This window comes from Lampetra fluviatilis, chromosome 5, assembly GCF_964198595.1.
Source record: "Lampetra fluviatilis chromosome 5, kcLamFluv1.1, whole genome shotgun sequence".
In the NCBI taxonomy this organism is placed as follows: Eukaryota; Metazoa; Chordata; class Hyperoartia; order Petromyzontiformes; family Petromyzontidae; genus Lampetra; species Lampetra fluviatilis.
In genome coordinates this window covers 21,981,800-22,004,954 of record NC_136279.1, presented here as the reverse complement: position 1 = coordinate 22,004,954, position 23,155 = coordinate 21,981,800, and the positions used below count along the sequence as shown (strand labels likewise).

Below are 23,155 nucleotides of genomic sequence, written 5' to 3'. Positions count from 1 at the left end.
TAGCAATGTCTCTTTTTTATTTCACTTGCTTGGGGGGTGGTTATTTTTGTTTACATCGCATAAGCAGAGGATGTTGGTTGGATTAGGCCAGGTTCTTTCACGATCACATCACTCGGAGCGTGCCCGATCTCGCCGGACACTAAACATAGTTGAGGCCTGGCTAAATCCTAAATGTAAGACTGCCTGGGAAGACCAGGTGATTGTAGGCTTAGGCTGCGAGTTGGCTATGCGATTGCATTTCAGCAGTGGATTGAATCCATCTCTGCCGAGCTTTGAGTATTTACACCCTAATGCACGTGGTGGGTTTTCACTGAGGAACTATGGTTTCCTCCAAACACCCATTCATGGAATTGGCCAAACTTCTAAATGCAGGTCCCCCCTGAAAAATAATATTCAGACTCGATGTTTTTTTTTTAACCTAGATTAAGGGAATTGTCATCATTGATGTTAAACCAAGTTTTCATATTCTTAGGTTTTTTTGGTAAAGTCACGTAGGTATAACATTAAAATTAATAAAAGTAAAAAAAAAATCACGACGTTTCGGAGGCAACACAAGCTTCCGTCTTCCGTCTTCAGGTTGAACCGTCACAGCCACGACAGCTGTATCAAGTTTCCCATGCATAAGAGGCAATATTTCACGTGGTTCAATGAGTTATTTTATCTGCTGGTTAAACAAAGAATACTCACTGACCGTATTGCTTTGGCTTACCTTCCCTCCCTGGTTCAGTTATGTTTCCGCTCGGCTGAGACCCCTGGCGGCTGCTTGCTTGTTGGTTGGTATATGCCAAGAAAGGACATGTTTAAAAGTGTTCAAGTAAAAGCAGTGGTCAAGTGAAGTCAAACGCGTCGCTGACACCCACCCACACACACCGAGCATTCCCCTGAAGGCCACCGCTGCCATTGAGAACTTCTCAGCGTGTGTCCGGGTGGTTAATTTCGCACTGCCACATTCTCCCACGGCGGCAGTCAATGCCCATGACATTTCATCATTTTGGGTGCTGACCAGAGACTCAAGTTGTACCCAACATGTTATTTGGATTTTTTTCATTATTTATTATCGCAAAAAAAAAACTCATCTCAAATGCCAGAGGAATGCGACAAGCGTTCAGACATTTCTTAAACCCCCATGAGATTATTGAGGGGACTTGGCCACAGTTATTTTTTAACCGAAGTCGAAGGGCACAGGATGTATGTCATTCATCATCAATACATTGGGAGGGGGTAGCATCCCTGGATCCTTCACATCAGAATGAGCGATTATTTGACTCTGTGACAGATCTAAATGAAGTCCACACATAGTCGAATGAAGATCCTCATCGTGTGGCCTTTTCTTTTGTTCCGTGTCGTTATTTGGCATCGTCAGTGTGCTGCTGGATGAAGGCCACAACAGGCCACCGCCGTCGCCTACCCCCCACCGCACCCCCACCGCACCCTCCCCCCCCCCAAATGGTCGCTCGATGCGTCAATCCGGCCAGCACCGACACACGAGACGATTTCAACAGACGTCGTCCCGGGGGGGCGCATTTTGTACGAGCGCTGGCGCTTTGTTTTGGTCGGAAATGTTTTGGAAATAAATAAATGAATGCATACGCATGTAGAGCGATACAATCCTGAGGAATGTATCGCCATTGAAGCAGATTGGAGACGTCGAAATTGTTCGGTGGTCCCACAGAGCAAGAAAGAAAATTCAATTAAGGGCTTTCGGCATTGAAACGCTGCGTGCGGTGTCGCTAATTTCTGCTGTGTATGACAGAGTCTCAACACCATCTGCTTCTGCGCAAAGGGCATGCAAAACAGGTGCCGTCGGATTTATTAGGGTACTTACAATTGTAAAGAGCCGTTATTTTGACAGTTATTTGGAGAGGAGTTCTAAAAGATTGAGCGTTCCACATGAATCACTTTAATGGCAACCCAAGTATGCAATCGCTCCTTGACAGCGCGTTGGCAAGGTTACGAAGGTTGCGGTGTCAGTGACTTGTGCCGCTGAATTAAAAAGAGGCGTTATTCACGATTTCATTCGATGCATAGTGCATGCACAGAGATATTCATCGTCGTAATCCTGCAATGCTCAATCCACTGCTGGATGAAGGCTTCCACATTTCTCGAGACCCGATGGTGTAACAATACACGGAGCGCCTTCACACGAGCCGATTTCATCGCGCCATCTCCTCGTCGGAGGGGGGTTATCGCTGTAGAAACGCGCGTACATTGTGGACGCCGGGGTAATAGTTGGCGTCGTCTGCAGTGTCTCGGTGTAGATTGCTCCCCTGATACGATCGCTGGGCTCGGATTTGACCGGACAGAGAAGGCGGGGGAGATTACAATGGGAGAGCGCCGCGCATTGTTCAGTCGTTCAAGTCAGAGTCACTTCTCCAATGAAGGTGCCACGGTGGCGAGATCTTAACTCCCTCGCCTGGTATACAGGAGAACCGTGGGTTCGATTCTGACCCTGCCTCTTGCTGTATATTTGGAATGTGTGTGTCTCTCTCCCCGTGGTCACGTGGATGACCCTTGAGGGCGGGGACACGGCCTTATCGGTACCGCCTTCGCCACTCGTTTGTCGCCCTGATTAATACTGCGCGTAAATTTACCACAAAAATAATATGCGCACCGTCCGCTTTCAGGTGAACATTGAGATGCCCTGATGGCATTCACAAGGGCTGGGCCATTGCATGACGAGACTTTTTTCACGTGATAGGCCACTTCGTTGAGCTATCATTTGAAAAAGAGCGATATAGCTCAGTGGTGAAATACAATAAATAGTTTCGTTTTAGAGAATGAAGACAGTGCTCATCTCCTGTTTGCTGTACTCGTTATTTAAATTAGTTTTTTTGCTTTTTGTCACTTCGCAGACCCAGGTCACCTTTTTTTTTTGCAAATGAGACCCATGCTGGTCTCTTTTTTAAATCCTTTATATTAAGTTCGCGTGCTTGCTTGCGTGCTTGCTTGCTTAGGACCGTGCAAATCTTTCGGTCGTTTTTTAACCCACTTCCCGTGATCCAATCGAGCTGACATTTTCCACACAGACTCGTTGTGCCAGACAATTATTGTTCGTGAAAAATAATTCCCAAAATTTTACACTTTTTAGGCAAACAATTTTTATTTTACATATATTCAAATAGAACGCATTCATGGCTTTGGCTGAACGTCAGAGTGTAAGAGCCCAGAGCGTAACCCCTCCACAGGCCGTGGCGGAGTAGCGCAGTTGGTAGCGCCCTCGCTTCCCATGCCAAAGGTCGCGGGATCGATCCCCGCGTCCTCCACAGGCGAATATATTTTTAAATCCTTTATATTAAGTTCGCTGCCACGCATATAAAGGATTTATAGTGAAAAACTTTGTTTTTACGGGTTATACTTATTAGTTCCCAACCTGGCTACACAAATAAACTTGACTTGTGTACAGCCAGATTTGAAGTTTTCGTGACTGCAATGATCCATACTCTTTGTTTTTTCGGTAAAGTCACGTAGGTGAAAAATTAAATAAATTAAAAATGAAAACAACTAAATTAAATCACAAATTTAGTTTTCATTTTAAATTTATTTAATTTTTTAACTACGTGACTTTACCGAAAGAACCAAAGAGTACGTTTGTGTACAGCCCTTTTAGACGGCGATGAAAATGCCACATTCCCATGGTGGGGGGGGGGCGAGTTTCTCAACAGGTCAACCACTGTTCACTTTCTCAGAAAGCAGTAGAAGTAGTCCCTCGGTTAACAGTTACATCGCTAAACTGGTTTTTCGGGTTACGTTTCACCTCCCATAGGACCCCATGGTTTCAACTAAAGTAAATTTTGTATTAATGTTGTGTTTATGTTGTCCACGCGGGGCCGCCAATTACGGCCAATCCGATTGCTCGTTAAGTGGGGCTGAGACATGCCCTCAGACAATCGGCGACGTCTATTTATGAGCGTTGAGATCTCGACTGGCTTTGTTTCCATTGTGTTTTCTGTTTTGGAAGCGGAAACAGCTGTCTTGTAAACTCGGTGATTTTTTACTTATTTTACAAATTGTAAGTGAATTAATAGTGATTGCACTGGCCCCCTAACGTGAATTAGCACGAGGAAAGAGGAGTAGGAAAGTAATTATCCTTAAAACAAAGCAGTATTTATTTTTTAGGTCAACTTCCAATCGTACAATCGTCTTGAAACGGAGTAATGCTTTTCACATGTAATTCCTATATTCGATTATTCTGGTTAAGAGTAGTTTTCGTGGGACTCACTTTATCGACCCCGGAGAGTTGATGGGCTAAGTCAAACCCGGATTTGTACTCAACCTCGTGATTGTGAGCCTCTCGCTGGACCACTGAGCCACCTGGCTGGGGTATTGCTGCTTCATTTGGTTCACAATTCAAAACCATCAAACGTGGTATTTATAGTTTTTTTTACAATTTCATTAACCTCATAGCTCTGTCAAAATAGAGGGTGAATGTACCTGACTCTCTCCGGTTATTGCAATGTAATTTCACTGTGAAGATGGATTATCGAAATATTAAAATGGCATTACTGCCTTTATTGAAATATAGTCATTTAAAGTAATGTTTGTCCTTCCTCGGATATTTTATCCCAAGAGCTTGGGATGTCGGGGAGGTGGCAGTCGGTTATACACTATGCTAATTTTGAACTTACCCTAATATTCATTGCGTTAACCTTTACTGAAGTGGGCTGTACACTCGCGCGCGTGTGTGTGTGGATCGCGCGTTCTTCTAAAACACTTTGAATTAACTTTTAATTCTACGAAGAACCACCTGACCTATTTAGAATAATGCGCCAAGGGGAAATTCGGGTTTCTGAATCGACGTGCGTTTCTGACCCATTGTAAGATAGACATTGAGTATCATTGTGCCACACTGACAGAGCGGTGTTATGCGGTGATGAGCATTCATCTGTTTTTTGTGGTGCAATATTTTACGACCATTTCTAATATTTTTGTCCTGGTTGTGAATCAACACAAAAAAACACATGTCCTACTTCGGAAGATCTCTAACACACATTGACAGCCTGAACTTGAAAATAATGGCCAGAAAAACTATTCTGAAAGATTGTGATCAATTTTAGGTTCAGTTCAACAAAAGTAGAACCCCGAGCAGACTTAAGTTTTATTTTTTTAAATCTGAATATTTGACTTGGCATACACTGTTGAATGTTCAGCTTGTGATTATTTTGACAATTTATGCTCAATGCATAATGCAGCATGAGGCCTGACATTTAAGACATTGACATTGCGCAAATGTGAACTCTGGTGATTAAAATATCTTGCTCGTGTGCGTGTGTGTGTGCGCACGTTAGTGTATACATTTATGAAAAGGGAAATGTGCAAACGACAACACCAAAACAAAACAGGAATTAAAATGAGCACTGGATCACGATAGGAACATTACGAATATAGCTTGCCAATTTCAACGGAATTGTAAAAAAAGAGAATAGCACAGCTGTTTAGTCCTTAAGCGCGCTCTATGTGTGCAGAACTTGCATGCATAATGAACGCCTCCTACACACTGACGCACACACACACTCGCACGCACGTATGCATACACGCGCACACAGATGAACGCACGCGGATGCACATTAATGTGCTCAAACACTCGCACGCTCTCAGCGAGATGGAGACGTTCGTTTTTTTTTAAGATGCTGCAAGTGGTCGAACATTATTTATATATAATTGTTCCTGTGTGTTAATAGAATGTGGTGTTGCGAATGAATTTAGAGAATTGAACAACCATCGCAGATAATGGAAAATATTGAGTTGTGCATTGAGAAAACAAACTTTTGATGGTGAGGGCAAAACATATCTAGAAATGTCTTTTAAGTTATGATTTTATTTGGAAAATGTATTAATAAGTCTCTGCCTGACAGGAAAACTTACTCCCAACCCGATCATAAGATGTGTGAACATAATACTTACTCTTGCGTGAAAAATCGTGCCAAATGTTTTACGAAAGAAAGCGTGTGATGTTTGTGATAAAACTCCATATATTAAATGGCGATTGTTGCTGATACATTTGTAGTGGATTAAACTGAGTCGCAGACGTGCTCTTGGAGGCAACACGTTTATTTAACACCAACACACGGGGTAACTGCCCTCTAACAGAATAACAACCTATGGTGGTGACCACCAGGCTAACTGCACTAGTCACAACGTCACTAGCTACGACGGACTGGACCAAAGCTCGGGTCCAGGTCCACGTGTTGGAGACTCGGAGAATGTAGAACGTAGACGAAGATTTCTTCAGGCTGAACAACAACGCCGGCCCCTCTGGGGGACCCGGCTTATATTCTCTGCGGCGTGGCCGGCTCTGCCCTTGGCCACGCCCACCTTCCAGAATCCTCGAGCAGGATCTGGACCCCGACCACGTGACCACCCCTAGCCCCCACTTGGGGCTCCCGTGGAGACTTAACCCGTCACGTGTCCTCTCGGGTCAACCGGAGTGCCACGGCCTTCAGTAACCCATGGGAACACCCACACCCTGTCCTGTAGGGCTGGCACTGCACGCCGAGCGTGATGCCACCCAGCGCAAGCAACCATCGCTCACCGAGCCCCTCTGGGGCCGGCACTACACCCACACCATCGTGGTGTCCGCGATGTCGTTACATCGCACGCCGTGCCTCTCTAGGGCTGGCACAGCACAGTGACATCCCGCGATGTCACTACACATTTACAAGTCAGTTACATGTTAATGGGGCCGTCCATAAATGACGTCACGCATCTGGGGGTGGGGGGTCAGACATTTGTGACGATGTGTGACGATGGTGGGGGGGGGGGGGTGAAAAATGTGACGTCACATCAAAATGCGCAAATTTTAATGAATATAGACATCACGTTCTACTTAATTAAATAGACGTTTTATTAAATGTTTTCTCCTACAACATCAGAGTGCAGCGCCACATTAAATACTCAGTACAATGACAATAGTTTAAAGCGATTTGAAGCATGTTATATTTATTTTAGGGGGGGGGGGCAGAGCTTTGTGACGTCATATTTGAGGGGGGGTCTGACTTTTTGTGACGCCGTGTGACTATGGGGGGGGGGGGGGGGTAAAAAATCGTCCAAAATCGCGTGACGTGAAATTCTAGCACGCTATTAAAGAGTGTGACTGAAAATATATTTGTAGGCGTACCACAGACAGTCAGACTTGTGGAAGAGTGTATAACGCCATCCATTTTTAGTGTGCGGTGGGAGGGGGGTGCTTATTCAGTCTGTCGCTTTCAAACAGCTTAATGAAAAAAAATGTGTGCCTATTTATTTTTTTATATAAAGGAACCCCACCAGTTACACTTGTTCACAATTCGTCTTGATTGTGTGAAAACTAGTTATGTGAACAACTACTGCCGATGTCTGCGTGGCAAGTAACAGTACGAATGCGTTGAATCCCGCATCACCAACTTAAATATGTATATTTTTCCACGTAGCAGGCACATCGTGCAGGGATAATAACCTGAAAATGTGTGGTCTTAAAATAGTTTAATTACTTGCTCACAAATATGTCAACTGAATGGGTTCAGGTTCCATTTTCTTTGATCTCCAACTAATTAAAAAAATATCTCCAACTTTTTTTCTTGCGAGATAAAGTCGTAAACATTACTGTTGCAACCTGGGCGACTGCTTGCGGTTTCGCTGGATGCAATCAATAAGCGTTACATCACAAAGATGTGTCACATCATTCGTTTATTGTTCGCCACTCTAGTCCATTGAGACATTAAAGATTCACCTTGAAGCACCGTCGCATGCCCGTCACGCGACAATGCTTGCCAACAACATTGACAAACGAGGCGGCGATAAATATTCACTCTCAGATTGACTCCGAGCCTCGGTACCTGGGCGGCGGGGTTCGATCCCGGTCCTGACGCCTGCTGTGTAGTTGGAATGTGCATATCTCTCTCTCCCCACGGTCACGTGGGGTTTTCTCCGGTGCTTCCCCCCACATATAAAATCAACATTCAATCAGAGTATCTGCCTGCTGCTATAAATTTGCACGTGATAAGCCACTTCATTGAGGCCAGGTCGCTTCTGAAAAAGAGCTCTATACTCTTTGGTTTTGTCGGTAAAGTCACGTAGGTAAAAAATCAAATAAATGAAAACAACTAAATTAAATCGCGACGTTTCGGGCGCAACACAAGCATCCTTCTTCAGGTGGGGACAACGTAGCGAAAACACAACCGCTTTATTTTGTACCTACGTGACATTACCGAAAAAAACAAAGAATATGAATCCTTGCAGTCACGAAAGCTCCAAATCTAGAATTAAGAGCTCTATAGTTGCTGCACCAAGCGCCCCCCCCCACCACCACCCCCTTTGACGGCATTAGCGAGCAATCGTGAGTGCTACTGCCGCTGGGATAAGCTTTCTGCCAGCTGTTATGTGAGACGTTTTAAATAATGGGGCCCTCGCGGTGACTCTGCGTGTGGCTTTGCTGGCGGAGAAGGAGCCCGGACAAGCATGCTGCGGCACCAAATAGCGTCTTTCATTCGTTTACAAACGTCACCACCGTGGCCGTCTTTGTCGGTGGTGGATCTTAACTCGGCTGGTGCTAATGTGGGTTCGGTAAACCGCTCGTAGGAGAAGAAAAAAAAATTGAGTAAGAAACAACCGCAGGCAGAGTGAACGCGTGCAGCTTTATCTTCCGGTGACGGCTACGAAGCAAAGGGCAGGAGGGGTTGGGAGGGTTGGGCCCCATTAATTCACACGCGAGTCTAGGCCTCGGCAAGGTAAAGTAAAAGTTAAAATGTAAAAAAAACCAAGCCTTCCTTTACCTTAATTTTACCTTACCACAATACAATCACTCTACCCTACCTTTTACCCTTTAGCAGGTAAGGTAAAAGGTAAAAAGCAACGAGCCTACCTTCACCCAACCTTTTACCCTCCTTACCTTATACAAATTACCCGATTACAGGGTAATTACTGGGGTACTACTACACATGAACAAGGTTTATAACGGTAAATGCTAGGTAGAGCGCTTTATTCATATAGAATACTCTCGATGATTTCAATTTTACACGCTTGTTATTGTCGTCGTTGTTGTCGTAGTCGTATCCTCAAATCTTGTAACTCAATTTTAACACACTTCCCAATGTGATATCGACTGCAAACTTGGTATACTTATGTCATACTGATGACAACACTATATTATATAATAAAAAAAATATATATATTTTTTAAACATTCTTTTTGTATATGTTATGTTTCGGCTTGGGTCTAATTGTTCACGCTTAATTGACGTTGGCTGTAATTGGCCACAGTCCCTGACGTTATGGCAAGCTTCGGGGCCACTTCCTGGAGTCGTGGAGTTCTGCCATTACTCGTACATTTCATAAAAGCGTGTTTTTAACAAAAGTATTTTTTTAATATTACTTATTAAATGGAGGCCACGGACTGCGCCACGGAGCTTTTATCGGTAAACAAGGCACCGTATTTACCGGGTAATACTTCGCGCTACCTTTACCCTACCAGGTAATTCTTTAGAGCTACCTTTACCCTACCCTTTACCTTACCCCTTGGCATGTCGACACCTTTACCCTTTACCTTTACCCTTTTACCCGGTAAAAAGGGTAAATTACCTTACCTAGCCGAGTCCTATGCGAGTCCCTCGCCATGAGACCACGAGGGACTGCTTGCTGTCTTCGCGTCTCTACGGGCAGCAGTGGGGGTGACGCTCTGTTGTTCCTCGTCCTCGTCACCTCGTATTTACTGCAACAAGATCCCACAGTTGCTCTAGTGCTGCTGCTGCTGCTGCTCACACAAGTTCTCTTGTCCCCAGTAAAGCCACTTTGGGCAACCCAGATCATTGTTGCAGACGAGGTTCATCCTTGGTGTCTTGAGTAGCTTTACCTGGTTACTCAAAATAAACTTGGATTCGTCAATCCACGTTCAGACCCAATACCTTCCCTCGTTTCTTCCACATACAGAATGATTGCTTGTCTCTTACATGTGCATAGTCATCACCTTAAACTTCATACAAATATATAGGAGAGCACTTCCTTGATCTGCAACTTATTTTATCCGCAGCCCCAGTCGAACCCATTTTCTGCAGGGGGATTCCTCCGCTTCAACTTGGCTGGAGCACGGTTTGCTGTGTGCGGTGCCAGAATAAGTTCAACGTACATTCGCAAATGAAAAGAGTGGTGGGGTAAATTCATCCGAGACAGAGGAACAAACGGCAGGGGTCACAAGCCATATCCCCTACTCACAGTGCCTCCTTGTCTCGACGATCCTTGTGATGCGTGTGTCCGTGCTGTCTTTACAGCGTGTTGAGATGCAGTTGAATTTAGCTGCCCGATAAATGGTAAAGACAACGTCATGATCATCTCAACGCGCCACCACAGAGTATCCGCTCACTCTCGAACAGAGAGAACTACTCAGAGGCACGAGGCAACGCAGACCAGCAGGAAAGGCAGCAACCAGGAAGTGAGCTGGTGCCAAATTACCCTCCCTCCCCCCCCGTCCAAGCTCTGCGGTCCTCCATATATGAAGGCACTATCGGCCAGTTAATGAGCGCTTTCATTTGGGAGGAAAAAGGAGCACCCAAGTAAAAGTCACGCGTGCCTGTGGGTGCAGCACAGATGGAGCAGGTGGAGTCCAAATGTTGCCTTATCCCAGCGGGCCAAGGCATAGCACACCGACGCTCACAGGAAGGGAGTTTCGTGACATCTGTGTGCGATAATCCACCAACCCCTCGCTGCCTCCACAGTGCCGGATCACAGGCCGCGCGCCAAAGCCACCACCGCCCGGCTCACTATAATTTCGTTGCAACAAAAAAATGTTTTAACGTTTGTCGTGTGGACCAGCGCCAGCTTATTGTAAGTGGCCAACGATGAGGGGTAATCGTGACGCTTACAAACGGCCTCTTTCTCGCTCTCATCCCATTCGCACGCACCTCCGAATCGCACGGTTGGCTGCGTACAGTGCGAGAGTAGTCCAACGCACATACGTACGTACAGATTGCAATTAAAAAAATCCTTACGCCCGCACCGTCCCTTTATTATTATTTTATTATTTACGAAGCTCGCGGCAGCGCATTGGGGGGGGGCTGCTTCAGCTCTTCTCTCGATTTGCTCCGGGCACCGTTTGCTCTTTGCACCTCTCGTGCGGTCGCCAGCTGTCTTCCAACCGCTCTCCTTCAGCGCGACCCGAGCCAGCAAAGTGCACGTCAGCATCTCTCTTTTCCAGAAACAGATCTTTTTTTTTTTACGCTCACCGACAAGCATTGCCGTACTTGATTAAAACACCCCGTTCATGATGAGTTTTCCAATGCCTTCTGGAGATTTGCAACAAAATGTTTTACGTTCAACTATTCCCGCGGATTTATGTCACGTTATTTTTTATCACTGCTTGATGCTTGCTGATACACGGTCATATAAATTGTGCCTTCTTCAGCAACAAAACAAGGAATCGATGGTTCTTCATCTTTACTCGGTGGAGGGAGAAAAAAACCTGCCCCATTTTGGGATGTTATTTTTTTACATCAATATTAAAATTTATAGCCGAGATATTTTGTTGGTTCCTGTTTTATGTTTGTATATACATATACCCCATCTCTATGTGCATGCACGATGCATTCATGCACAGAGTTGTGTGTGTCTGTGTAGTGGTTAGCGCACTGTGCTATCAACCCATCTACCTGAGTTCGATTCCTGCTCATGGCTAACACCACTATCGAATGTCGGAACCAATCCTGGACCTCCCCTAGGTCAACTCGTCCTCAAATGCTTTTTTTGTTTAGTTTGTTGTCCTTCCCCCGCACCTCTTATTAGCATGGTTGGCCACATAAATACATCCAGATGAGTATCTGGTGTGGTGTGTAAACATCACCACTGGGGAGACAAAGGTGGCTGGGCGTGGTGCTGGCCAACCCACCCTCTCGTGTGCCCTCCCGGCCTTCACGGGTGCTCGCGAACAGCACTTTCCCAAACAGTCTGTGAAGGTTAACACGGGGGAATTTTTGTCCCGCGTGGAGCTGCATTATTTTGAGATCGGGGCTGCCGAACGAACAAAGGCCCCCTGGACGCAAAGGGGTCAGCGCTTGGGAGCTCTGGTGACAGGACACCAGTTGAGTACACAGGAGCTCCTTGCACTGAACGAAGCTCCGGGTGCTTGTGAAGAGAGACGATGGGGGGGAGTTCCAAAGTCGAGCAGTGCAAAGGCAAGAAGGAGGAGGAAGAGGAGAAATGTGTGTATGTATGTTGAACTTCGTTTGCACCGTACGTAGCCGACCGTGCTAATCGAAGGTGTGGGGGGGGGACAACAAACTAAACATACAAAGCTGTTCGCAACAAATGAGTTTTCAATCTAGATGATTTAAAAGTGCATATCTCCAGTGGCTTCCTAATATCGGAAGGAAGGGCGTTCCAGATGGCCGTGGAAGCGCATCTGAAAGTGAACGATGCGGTGACCGTCCTTGTTCAGCGGTTTCGCCAGAAGCCGCCGCCGCTGCAAGGATGACCGGAGTTTCGCCTGAGGGTTTACTGCTCCTTGACGAGAGATCAGCAAGGTCAAATAATTGCGATTCAATTTCGATTTAAAGCTTTCGTGACTGCAGGGATTCATCTTCTTGGTTCTTTCGGTAAAGTCACGTAGAATGGAAATAATAAAATAATAAAAATAAAACATAATAAAATAAAATAATTCTCACGACGTTTCGGCCACAACGCAAGCAGCCGTCCTCAGGTGGAGAACAGGTGAAAAACAGGTCTGTCGCTGTCTTTCCGACAGACCTGTTCTTCACCTGAGGACGGCTGCTTGCGTTGTGGCCGAAACGTCGTGAGAATGATTTTATAATGTTTAATTTTTATTATTTTATTATTTCCATTCTACGTGACTTTACCGAAAAAACCAAGAAGATAATTGCGGTTCATTTGTGGCGAGTACTTTTGCGTGTGTACCAGCACTTTGTCCCCCCCCCCCCCACAGTCTACTAAGTCTACACAGAGAGAGGGGGGGAGAGGGTTGATCTTTTGTATTCGGTGGGGGTGGGGAGTGCAGATATGGTGCCACTGGCGGCGCGCGGGGCGGACCACGCGGTGGTGGGCGGCGTCGTGGCGGTGGCGGTGTTCGCCACTCTCTGCCTGCTCGTCATCCTGGGACGCTACCTGGCCAGGCATAAAGGTGAGGAGCCCCCCTCCCCCACCCCCACCCCTGACGCCGCTAGAGGTCAGGGTGGTGGAGGTCCGGCAGCTGATGAACCCCGAAAGCTCAACTCTGCTAGCGCCGTGGTGGCGAAATGTTAACTACCTCGCCTGGTATACAGGAGGTCGTGATGTTCGATCCCGACCCTGACGCCTGTTGTATATTTGGAGTTTGCGTGTCTCTCTCTCTCTCCCCGTGGTCGCGTGATTTTTTTTCTGGGTCATCCGTTTTTTTCCCCTCCACATTTAGATTCAACGTGCATTTTACAGTATTTGGCTGCTGCTATAAATGTCCACGTGATAAGTCACTTCATTGTGCTATCATTGGTGGGCAGGTCGCTTCTGAAAAATAGCTACATAGCTCAGTGGGCCTTACCTGGTAAAATAAAAATAGTTTATTTTTATAGTTTTTTATGCCTTGTGATGCAATGCTAGTTTTGAATCGAAACTGTCGAGATCCTTGGGTTTGGCTCACCGTCCAATGTGTCCTTGGCGGGGGTTGTTACCGCGGATTGGTCGGGAAGTTGTCCGACGTTTCACTCCACGTGTTAACAGCTTCTTGGGGAATTGAATAGAGCAGCTTAATTTCTCCCTCGATTGTATCGCTTTTCAGGCAGCTGCTGTTGCTGCTGCTGCTAATATTACCAGCCCTTGTTCTGAGTGTCCGTCTCATTTCAAATAAGATTTTCACGTGTGGCCAGCATCATATTAGCCAAGGCGCACCATTATCAATGTATACATTTCATAACCACCTTAATTCAGTCACCGCTGGCTTATTTAATCGACATGTGCCAAAAGAACCTCTCATACAAATAAAGATTTAAAAGCGCAGGCTCGGGGCTATGTCAAGACAGGCCGTCGTAGAATATCAAGCGAAGAGCTGTCATAAACCTTCTGGGATGTTCCCTAAAATCACATGTAGATGGGCTGTCATGGGTGGATCCAGAATGAAATATGCTTTGCTGTCCGTGTAGGAGCCAAAAGCACAATTGGGACATAATTGGTGAAGAGAAAATGCCAAAACGGCTTTCGCTGCAGCCACATGCGAGAGCTAAAAAAAAAGATAATAATTATGGACCTAAATGTCAAGTCTCATGCATTAAATATTTAGCAACTGATAAATGGAAATCAGTCCCAGCTTTAGATTACATTGAGAGTGAGATGAGTGATCTAGTGCATTTTTTTTTAATTCCCCACGTGGGGATGGCCAACGGAGGTAATTGAAGGCTGGCTGAGTGCCAGTGGGCTCACGGTGGCTTCAGTTTCCCGACGCACAGCAGGGTTTTGACTTTTTAAGGCTCAGGATCCATCAGCGCTGCACAACTAAATGAAGCGTGTGCTTGACCCTGATGGAAACAAAGTTTCCTTTTTTTGTATTTATCCCCCCCCCGCCCTCAAGATACCGCTCTTCCGATTATCACGGTTGGCCACGTACGGTGCGAAATAAGTTCAACATACATACATCAGAATCAGAATATTTATTTTTCCTGGAGGAATCCGATGAACTACGAAGTTCTAGTATGGGCGGGTCAGCAAATTTTCATACAGATCGGAACATTATTTGGTTCAAGGCACTGCTCATTGTTATGTCTCTGAGATGCTCTTGAACTTGAGCCACCGGTTTCAATCAATTGCACAATCTAGGCTTTGGATGAAACATTAATTGAAGTGGAAATTTCACAATGCTTAATAGGCATTTCGACATTGGATTTTCATGGCTTGCAAGCTGCATTGAGTGACGTTTGGGCCGCAGAGCTTGGCTGGTTGATCTTGTGAGCCATGAGTAACTGGAACAGAATGGACAGTGAAGGAAACATTGCTTTGAAGCTCTGTTACTAAGTCTTCTCAAACACCACTTCGTGATAAATGCTGTACTTGCAGTTTTTGTTTTACTATGGATTAAGAGTATACAATGTTTTCGTGTGGTAAGACTTCCTTTTCTCGTGCAATGTAGTTTTTTTCTGCCAACATTATCTCGGATGAATTATTCATGTTTTTTTTTTACCTAAATTGGCTTAAATTATTGTAAATATATGTTTGGTGCACAGGCATATTTATGTTTACTATGCACAGTTGTTTCAAATGTGGATGTTAGAATTTTGTGTTTTTTTAATCGTACAGCATTTATGCTGCATATATTTGGATGACAAACTCGTTCTGTCAGCAAACCAGTTGAATATTTTCTAATAACTTTGAAAGTGTTTTTGTCTTAATTGTCATCATGAAAAATAAATATCATCACAATCGATGGGCAGAGAACCCGAAGGTGTCGCCTGCACATTTTGTAATTCGTTTCCACTTTCCTCTCTGTATTTGTGTCAATATTCTCAAGTAGTGGCCACATCTTTTTGGCACCAACCTCTCTCTTATGTATTCGTCAAGCCAGTCTCTGTGAGGTCTTCATCTATTTCCGGTTCCTTGCATTTTTCCGAACAACAATTTTTTTTCCTGTTATTATCTGTCCTACGCACGTGTCCAAATAGTGTCCGTTTCCTTCTCATCACTGTCTGCATCAGGTCTTATTCTACATGCAACTTTTATCTTACTTCTGTGTTGGTCACTCTTTGGGCCCAGCTTAGATGCATTCGTATCCTTCTCGAGCAATATATTTCGAGGGCCAATGTCGGATCGCTGCCTAATGAAAAGTACCTAGACGTGTTCGCGTAGAGATATTCTCCAAGCCCTTCTGGCGTTAGAGCGAGTGTCAGCACAACACGTGGTAAATAGCCACACTTCCCCCCGGCGGTTCTCCCCGCGAGTGATTTCTTCTTTCGGCGTCGCGTGTGTCAACATTAATTGGCCGTGGGGAGGATTGCCCTTGCGAATGCGCATTTGTACTCTGCCAGCTGTGTAATTGGAAGAGGTAAAAAAAAATGGGTTTGACTGAATAAAGCGCAAAGAATAATGACGTAGACACTCGCGGGGCGGTGGGGGGGCCGCAGTTGTACCAGGCAGGCATGAAAAGGGGAAGTCTTTCGCAGTGTGTCAGCCTTAAAGAGCATAAGTAAAAAAGAGACAGACGCTATCTTACGCTGCAGGAAGAAAAAAAAGAGAGAGACGAGATGGCATTTCTCCCCCCCCCTCCTTCTTCCGCCGTGAAAAGTCTAAAGAGCACCGGTGTTGCCAAGAGTTGCGAAAAAAAATGTGGAGATAAAGACTCGCTCCAGACAGCCTTTAACTGAGGTACTTTTTCATTCTCAGTTGCGTCACTGCTCAGTGTCATTCAAAATTGTGCTGCGCTCTCTGAATGCTATATCATTGGCTGCTTATAGTTTCTTTTTTTTTATGCCAACTCAGCAATTTACATTTTACTGCCGCCCGTTCCTTTGTGCTCGCAAACAAATCGAGAGCCATTGCGTGTGTGTGTGCACGAGACCGCTGGTGGCAATTCAGGAGAACGTAAATGCTCGATAGTAAAAATGCATCTCATTTCACCCGCGCGAGCCCCCAAAGGGAGATCTCTGTGATATTTCAATGCGTGCAAACGTGCACGGAGTGCTCAATTTGGTCTGACAATGAGCGTTTAATTTCAGGAGGGCGACGCTCATACACCTCGTGTGATTGTTCATGAAATTATTTTCACGTTCCGTGGAATGCGCAGCTGATAAATATTCTTCACGATGCGGGGCCCCTTTGCGGTGTTGTCCGCCGACGATTTACGTTTTACAACGGTGGATTTCTATGGTGGACCGTTATACAATGCGCCATGTGTATGCAGCCAACGGGGAAAGACCGGAGAGCAAATGGTGGGATACTGACAGGTCAGATTCTCGAGGTCACTGTGTGTCTACTGTGTTGAGAAGCTGCGGGATTTTGGTGGAGGGTGTGTATGTACCACCAATTAGCACGGTTGGCTACGTACGGTGTGAAAGAAGTTCAACATACGTACTGTACATACAGATACATACATGTATGTTGAACTTCTTTCACACCGTACGTAGCCAACCGTGCTCATCGTGGGTGCCGGGTGAAGGACAACTAAACAAGAAAAGCAGTTCTATAGAAATTCGTTTGCGATCTTGATTTTAAAGTGCATAGCTCCTTTGGCTTCCTAATATCGGAAGGAAGAGCGTTCCAGACGGCTGCAGGAGCGCATCTTTGGATAGCGCGCTATGCAGTCACCATTGTTGATAGCGATGAGATGGAGGATATGAAGCGTTGGTAGCGATGCGGTGGAGGTGGCCTCAATGCGTTTGGCCGCAATGACTTTGCGACCTGTATACACACAGACTTTCTGAACACAGTTTTAACAGGTCGCTGACATGTCACCAAAAACCCTAATTAGGGGCCCGTGTGAACAACAATTGTTGTGGCCGTTGAACTTTAATGGACCATAGTTCCAGGATGGTGCATTGGTCAACATCCGGACAGGGCATTTTACTGTAACATTTCTTACTTTTTAAATGTCACCCCCTTAAAGTACACATCTGACCCCCACTCGCTTATACGTCTTAAACTCAACTACAAACTAAACAATGTTTATTTTACCAGGTAAGGCCCACTGAGCTGCATAGGTCTTTTTCAGAAGCGACCTGGCCACAAATGACAGCTCAACAAATTGGCTTATTGTGTGGAAATTTATAGCAGGCAAATACTCTAAACGCGCGATGTTGATTCTAAGTGTTGAGCGAAAAAAACTCGGAGGACCCGGGGAAAAATCCACGCGACCACCGAGAGAGACACCGCAAACTCCAAATATGCAGGCATCAGGGTCGGGATCGAACCCACGACCTCCTCCATACCAGGCGAGGTGGTTAACATCTCGCCACGTGTTTTTTTAGGTCAGGCTGTCAGAGTGGTGTGACGATAGGCAATCCAGTAATGTAAATGCTCATCATACAGTTGCGCGCATAATGGGATGGAGTTGGCTTGTCAGGCACGCCCTGCTCTGCTGTTTATCCTCACCCATGATCCGTCTTCACGTCCACGACGAGGGCTTTCGCTTTTCTGGCACTTCTTCCAGGCAGAAGAGCTCAAAGCTGTCCCTCTGCAGCTAGCGCTGTACAGACAGCCTGTTTGTTTATTACGTAAGTGAAAAAAGTAATAAAATAAAATAAAAATAATAAAAATAATAATACAATTTTAATGAAAAATTTTTTTTTTTTCACCAACGTGACTTTACCGAAAGAACCAAAGAGTATGGATCCTTGCAGTCACGAACACTTCAAATCTAGAATAACTGTTTTTTATTCTCTTTTTTTTTCCACCACCTGTTTCGCAGGAACGTACCTGACCAACGAGGCGAAGGGTGCCGAGGGGACTCAAGAGGCGGACACTCCAATCGTGGGAGCGGACGGCGCGCAGAACAACACGGAGGAGAAGAAGGAGTACTTCATTTGACCTTGCGGGAAAGAGAAAAAAAAAATCGCATAAATAAAACCACAACAGAGGGGGCTGAAAATTGATGCCAAGGCCCCCCCCCCCCGGAACAAGGGGTTGGTGCCGGTGTTGCGAGCGTCCGCTGTTTAGGATGAGCGTGGTCATTAATTTTCAGTTGCCCCCGTTAAATCTGAAGGAGCCAAAAGTGTTCGTGCCCGCGTTGTTTTCACACCGTTTGGAGTGGCATTACGATTGGGATACCTCCTCGCCCCGTCGCGGCTCTGAGGAAAACATACAATAAGTCTGAAATCTTTCTTTTTGAAATTTATGACTGTGGTTAAACAAAATAAATGTGTGTACGCCGCCTATTTTCCATTTCCTAAAATGTACCACCCAAAAGTAGATGAGTTCTCATCACACCGTAAAGTTTGTTACTTGTATAAAATGAATCACATTGGCGTTCAATGTGTGGCACGTGAAATCCCCCCCCCCCCCCCCAACTCTGCACAACATCTTGGAAACCCCTCCGGATCTTGCGTTAGAAGCTCTTGATGCTCACACACGGGGTATAGTATTCACACTCATCCTCTTCATCTAAATGACTTTGCACAGGTAGAGCATGCGAATTAGCGGGAGGTGGAAATGAATTTTGAAACGGGCATCACCTAGTTACTGGGAAACTTGAAGAAACGTGTAAAAAGAATCCTCTCAAAAGACATGTCCTTTAAATGACCGATGTAATTGCTGCATACAATTACAAATCGACCTTGAGTCATTTTGAATCCATTGGTTAATTGTTCAACACATTTTTTTTCGTGCACGTGCTGATAATTGGATGTTGTATATTTGGCTAAGCGGTTAAATGTCTAATCATTGCGTTTAACGGGCAAACGTTAGTTTAAAAATTGTTTTAGATGTTTAATGAGGACAAACAATTACAACTTAAAATTAGAGTCAAACGTTGCTCGTGTAAATGTATGCCCTGCGGTGTATCGAAATCTGGGGAACCATCTGGAGTTCTGGTGGTGTATGGTGGTAGGGAAGATACACAGTCCAGGCCATTCATCTGCACAGCATACAGCGCGCGTGTGCGTAGACACTTCAGTATTGAGGGCATGCAATTACTGTCAACTAAACCATTGCTATTTGTGTGATTGACTCATCGCCTGTTGCATTTGTGAATCACAAATACTTTCTTGAAATATAAAAAAAAAATATTTAAAAAAATGGCATGCGTGACATGCGGGGAGTCCGTAAAAGTTTCAACGATTATAAAAAAATAATTATAATTAGACAGCAGTTGGAAAGCGTGTGAATTAAATGTGAAAGTTGTGAGAAAGGTAGATAAGTGGTTTGCCAAATTTATAACAGAAGCATTCTAAATAATCCCACTTGAGATAGACTCTCTCATCTGGATTCGATGTGCATCGCCAATACACGTGGACACACGTGTGGATGATAATTTGAGGGATGCATTTCGTACAATGAAACGTTTGTATGGGGCGCCACAGTGGTGAGATGTTAACTACCTTGCCTGGTATACAGAAGGTCGTGTGTTCTATCCCGACCCTGACGCCTGCTGTATATTTGGAGTTTTCAAGTGGTCCCCGTGTTTCTGTGGATTTTTCTGCGATTCCTCTGTTTTTCCCCTCCACATTTAGAATCAACATCCGTTTCGAATATTTGGCTACTTTAAATTCCCACATGATGACAAGCCACGTCGTTGTGCTATCATTTGTGGCCAGATTGCTTCTGAAAAAGAGCGATATAGCTCAGTGGGCCTTACCTGGTCAAATAAAATAAAATACTTTTGTTTTTTAGTGGTATATATGTATGTTGGACTTCTTTTGCACCGTACGTAGCCAACCCGTGCTAATCGGAGGTGCGTGATTTGAATCGGCTGGTAAAGTCGTCATCGTCAGCAACTGCTTGCCCAAGCCACCCGCCCCACCTGACGATCCTGCGATGTATTAGTCCGCATCGTGCCCGCACTTGAACTGCATTCATCTCATTCAGTGGACGTCCTCTCAGACAATTCCATTCCTCGGGCTGCCACTCGTCGGGCTAAAACTGCTGTCTAGTTATAACCCTTTAATAACGGACGATAACTTGCGGACACGTTGTTGGGTAGTGCGCATTTCTTCACCTCGTGTTTTTATTCGTCATTAGTTTTATGCAAATTCACTGCTGTTTCTCTAAAAATAATTCCGTAATGATGATAAGGCTCAGTGCCCTGCTGGCAGACCACATGTCACAAGTGGTATCGCGGTCTGTGTTGAACTGGTGAACATTTCAAAATTTGGAGGTCATTTTGGCAATTTGGTATCATCGTGGTGAGTTGGTAAGACTTCTTTAAAAATGATACATCCCGTGTCTTGAAAAATGATAAAAGCAACGATGTGTGAATATGAAGCAAGGATGATGGAGGAAATGGAATATATCAGATTACACATTAATGCAAAGCGGCCTGAAGAGTTTGGAAACTTTAAATGAAAAAAATGAAAACTCCTAACACACTCGTCTAGTACTGTAGCGATTTAATTTGCAATATACACGCGGCAGTGATACGTTCGTGAATGTAACTTGTACACTTGTAAAATGATGGGCGGAAACACAAACACCACATTGTGCTAATGGAATCATAAGCACCGCCATTTGTGCAACGCACTCTCCTTGTGTGTGCGATTGTTTGGTGTTCCCGTGAAGGAGTGGGCATTGCATAACGCTTCGCTGGGTGTGGCGCTTCTATTTCACGATGGTTATTCCACAATGCGAGTAGAAGGTTTTTAGAAAGAAAAAAAATAGTACAACGCATTGTTAATAGAACTGAAAGTGAGCATAATAGCGGCGTGCGTCGCATATTTGGGATCTTGCTTTGTTGATCCCAGTTGAAATTGATGCCGGCTGCCACATGACCTAGTAACACGCAGAATCACGATATTTATTTATGCTGCAGGAGGAATCCGATAAGCTGCAAAGCTCTTTTTCTCACAGGTGTCCAGTCGGGGCGGGTAAGAACGTTGCAACAACAAACAATGCAAAACAAAACACGATAGGAGTGCAGAGAACGGGAAAGGCAAAGAAAGCACCTGAAAAACATACACAGTTTCCCAACACGCATACAAACACAATTACGCATGATGCATACACCGTGTTACATACATATGTGTGTACATTGAAACAATATATACAGTTTAGACAATATACACATGCACAATATATAATGTGTATATGCACAGCATTTTAATACGGTTTACAAACCCATGACATTTTACCTAAAAACATATTCTTTGGAACACAAAATGTATCAGCCGTGTGTCCTTGATTTGTTTTAGTAATTTATAATTTGCATACATTTCTGAGCTATGCACAGCTTGGATAACAATTACAGCTGTATACCCCTAATGTTTATAAGCGGAACAAACAAGAAAAAAGAATACAATTTCTATAGTTTGTGCAAATATTGTTGGCTTCCCTAAAACAATGTCTGTGTTTGTTTTTTTAGCGTGGTGCGTGGGGGGCACCCTTAGGCAGACACCGCTTGCGACGTATTGTGCATTGCCTTGCCGTGCACGTTTTGCCACGTTACCCTGTGTGCGCTGTAGGTGTGTACAGTACTTGTATCGCGTAATATTACAAAACGTATTCACATTGGACCGACGGACGGAAACAGTTGATCAAAAATGATCAAAACATTTCTTTGGAGAGAGAGAGAGAGGGGGGGGGGGGTCCGAGCTTTGTTCGGGGGTAATGCGCGCGGTATTTAATATTACCCTGTTTTCTGTGCAAATTACATTATTGGTTTACGGATAATACGACCCCCCCCACCCCCCTGTGTTATCGGTGGACCTATATAAATATATTACCGGAAGTTTATATATATAAGTCTATATCGTGAACACTGAATCCCCCGGTTTGCGTTTCCCCCGTAACATGATGAGAAAAAAAACCCGGCTCCCGTGAATATCCGTGCGTGTTTGCTGTGTGAAGGGACGCAATCTGGCCCCGCCGGTTGCCTTCGGTGTGAAGAGTTCCAGTTCGAGGCAATGCGTTGGTTGTGTTTTTTTTTGTTTGGACCGCGTCCTCTCTATATCTATGTAGTGTGTAGCAGGTTCTTTTTTTTTCACTTCGAAAAACTAGGCCACACTGCGTGAATTCACTGCTCATTTCGTTCTTGCATCGCCCCCCCCCTCCTTTGGCGAGTCTTGAACGGAGGAGAAACAAGACGAGCGAGCGGTCGGTCACGGGAAACTTGGAATGGGTATTTTTGGTTGTGTTTTTTTTAATTATTACTTTACGTAGCTGCCCGTCCACCGTATTTTTACTCAATAAATCAAGGCTAACAGTTGGGTCTCCAGTGAGCGTTTTCCTCATTTCTTGAAACCCTCCGTGGCCCGTGGACGCGTTTGCGTGGCTTTGCGCACACGCGGTGTGAAATAAGTTAAACGCACAGTACATGCACACACACTTTTCAAACGGTGCTGGTTTATCTCCCCGGTCTAATTTTGCTCACTGAGAATGGCCCCACAGACGCCGTGCTCACGGAGATTGCTATTCGCAAGAGTCCACGCCTCCCCGTTCACTTTGCACGCTCAATTTAGCTATCCCTATTGGAGTGCTGGGGGCGGCAGTGGTTGATATACGTGTAGTGCAGTGACTTCTGAGACGAGGTTTGTAGAGGCATCTTCTATTTTTTAACACTCACGATCTCGCCTGCACAC

At 45.0% G+C, this 23,155-nt stretch overlaps 1 protein-coding gene across 2 annotated transcripts in view; it reads left to right on the top strand.

The window, feature by feature from the left end:
- The window catches only part of LOC144932760 (cell adhesion molecule 2-like), a 130,700-nt gene extending 107,909 nt beyond the window's left edge, over positions 1 to 22,791 (top strand). For both annotated transcript variants that reach the window (XM_078857186.1, XM_078857187.1), the window contains 2 exons: positions 12,973 to 13,095; positions 18,337 to 22,791. In XM_078857186.1, coding sequence (XP_078713312.1) covers positions 12,973 to 13,095; positions 18,337 to 18,455 — 242 coding nt within the window. In that variant the 3' untranslated portion in view covers positions 18,456 to 22,791. The remainder of the gene's footprint in view (positions 1 to 12,972; positions 13,096 to 18,336) is intronic.
- The last annotated feature ends 364 nt before the right edge of the window (positions 22,792 to 23,155 follow it).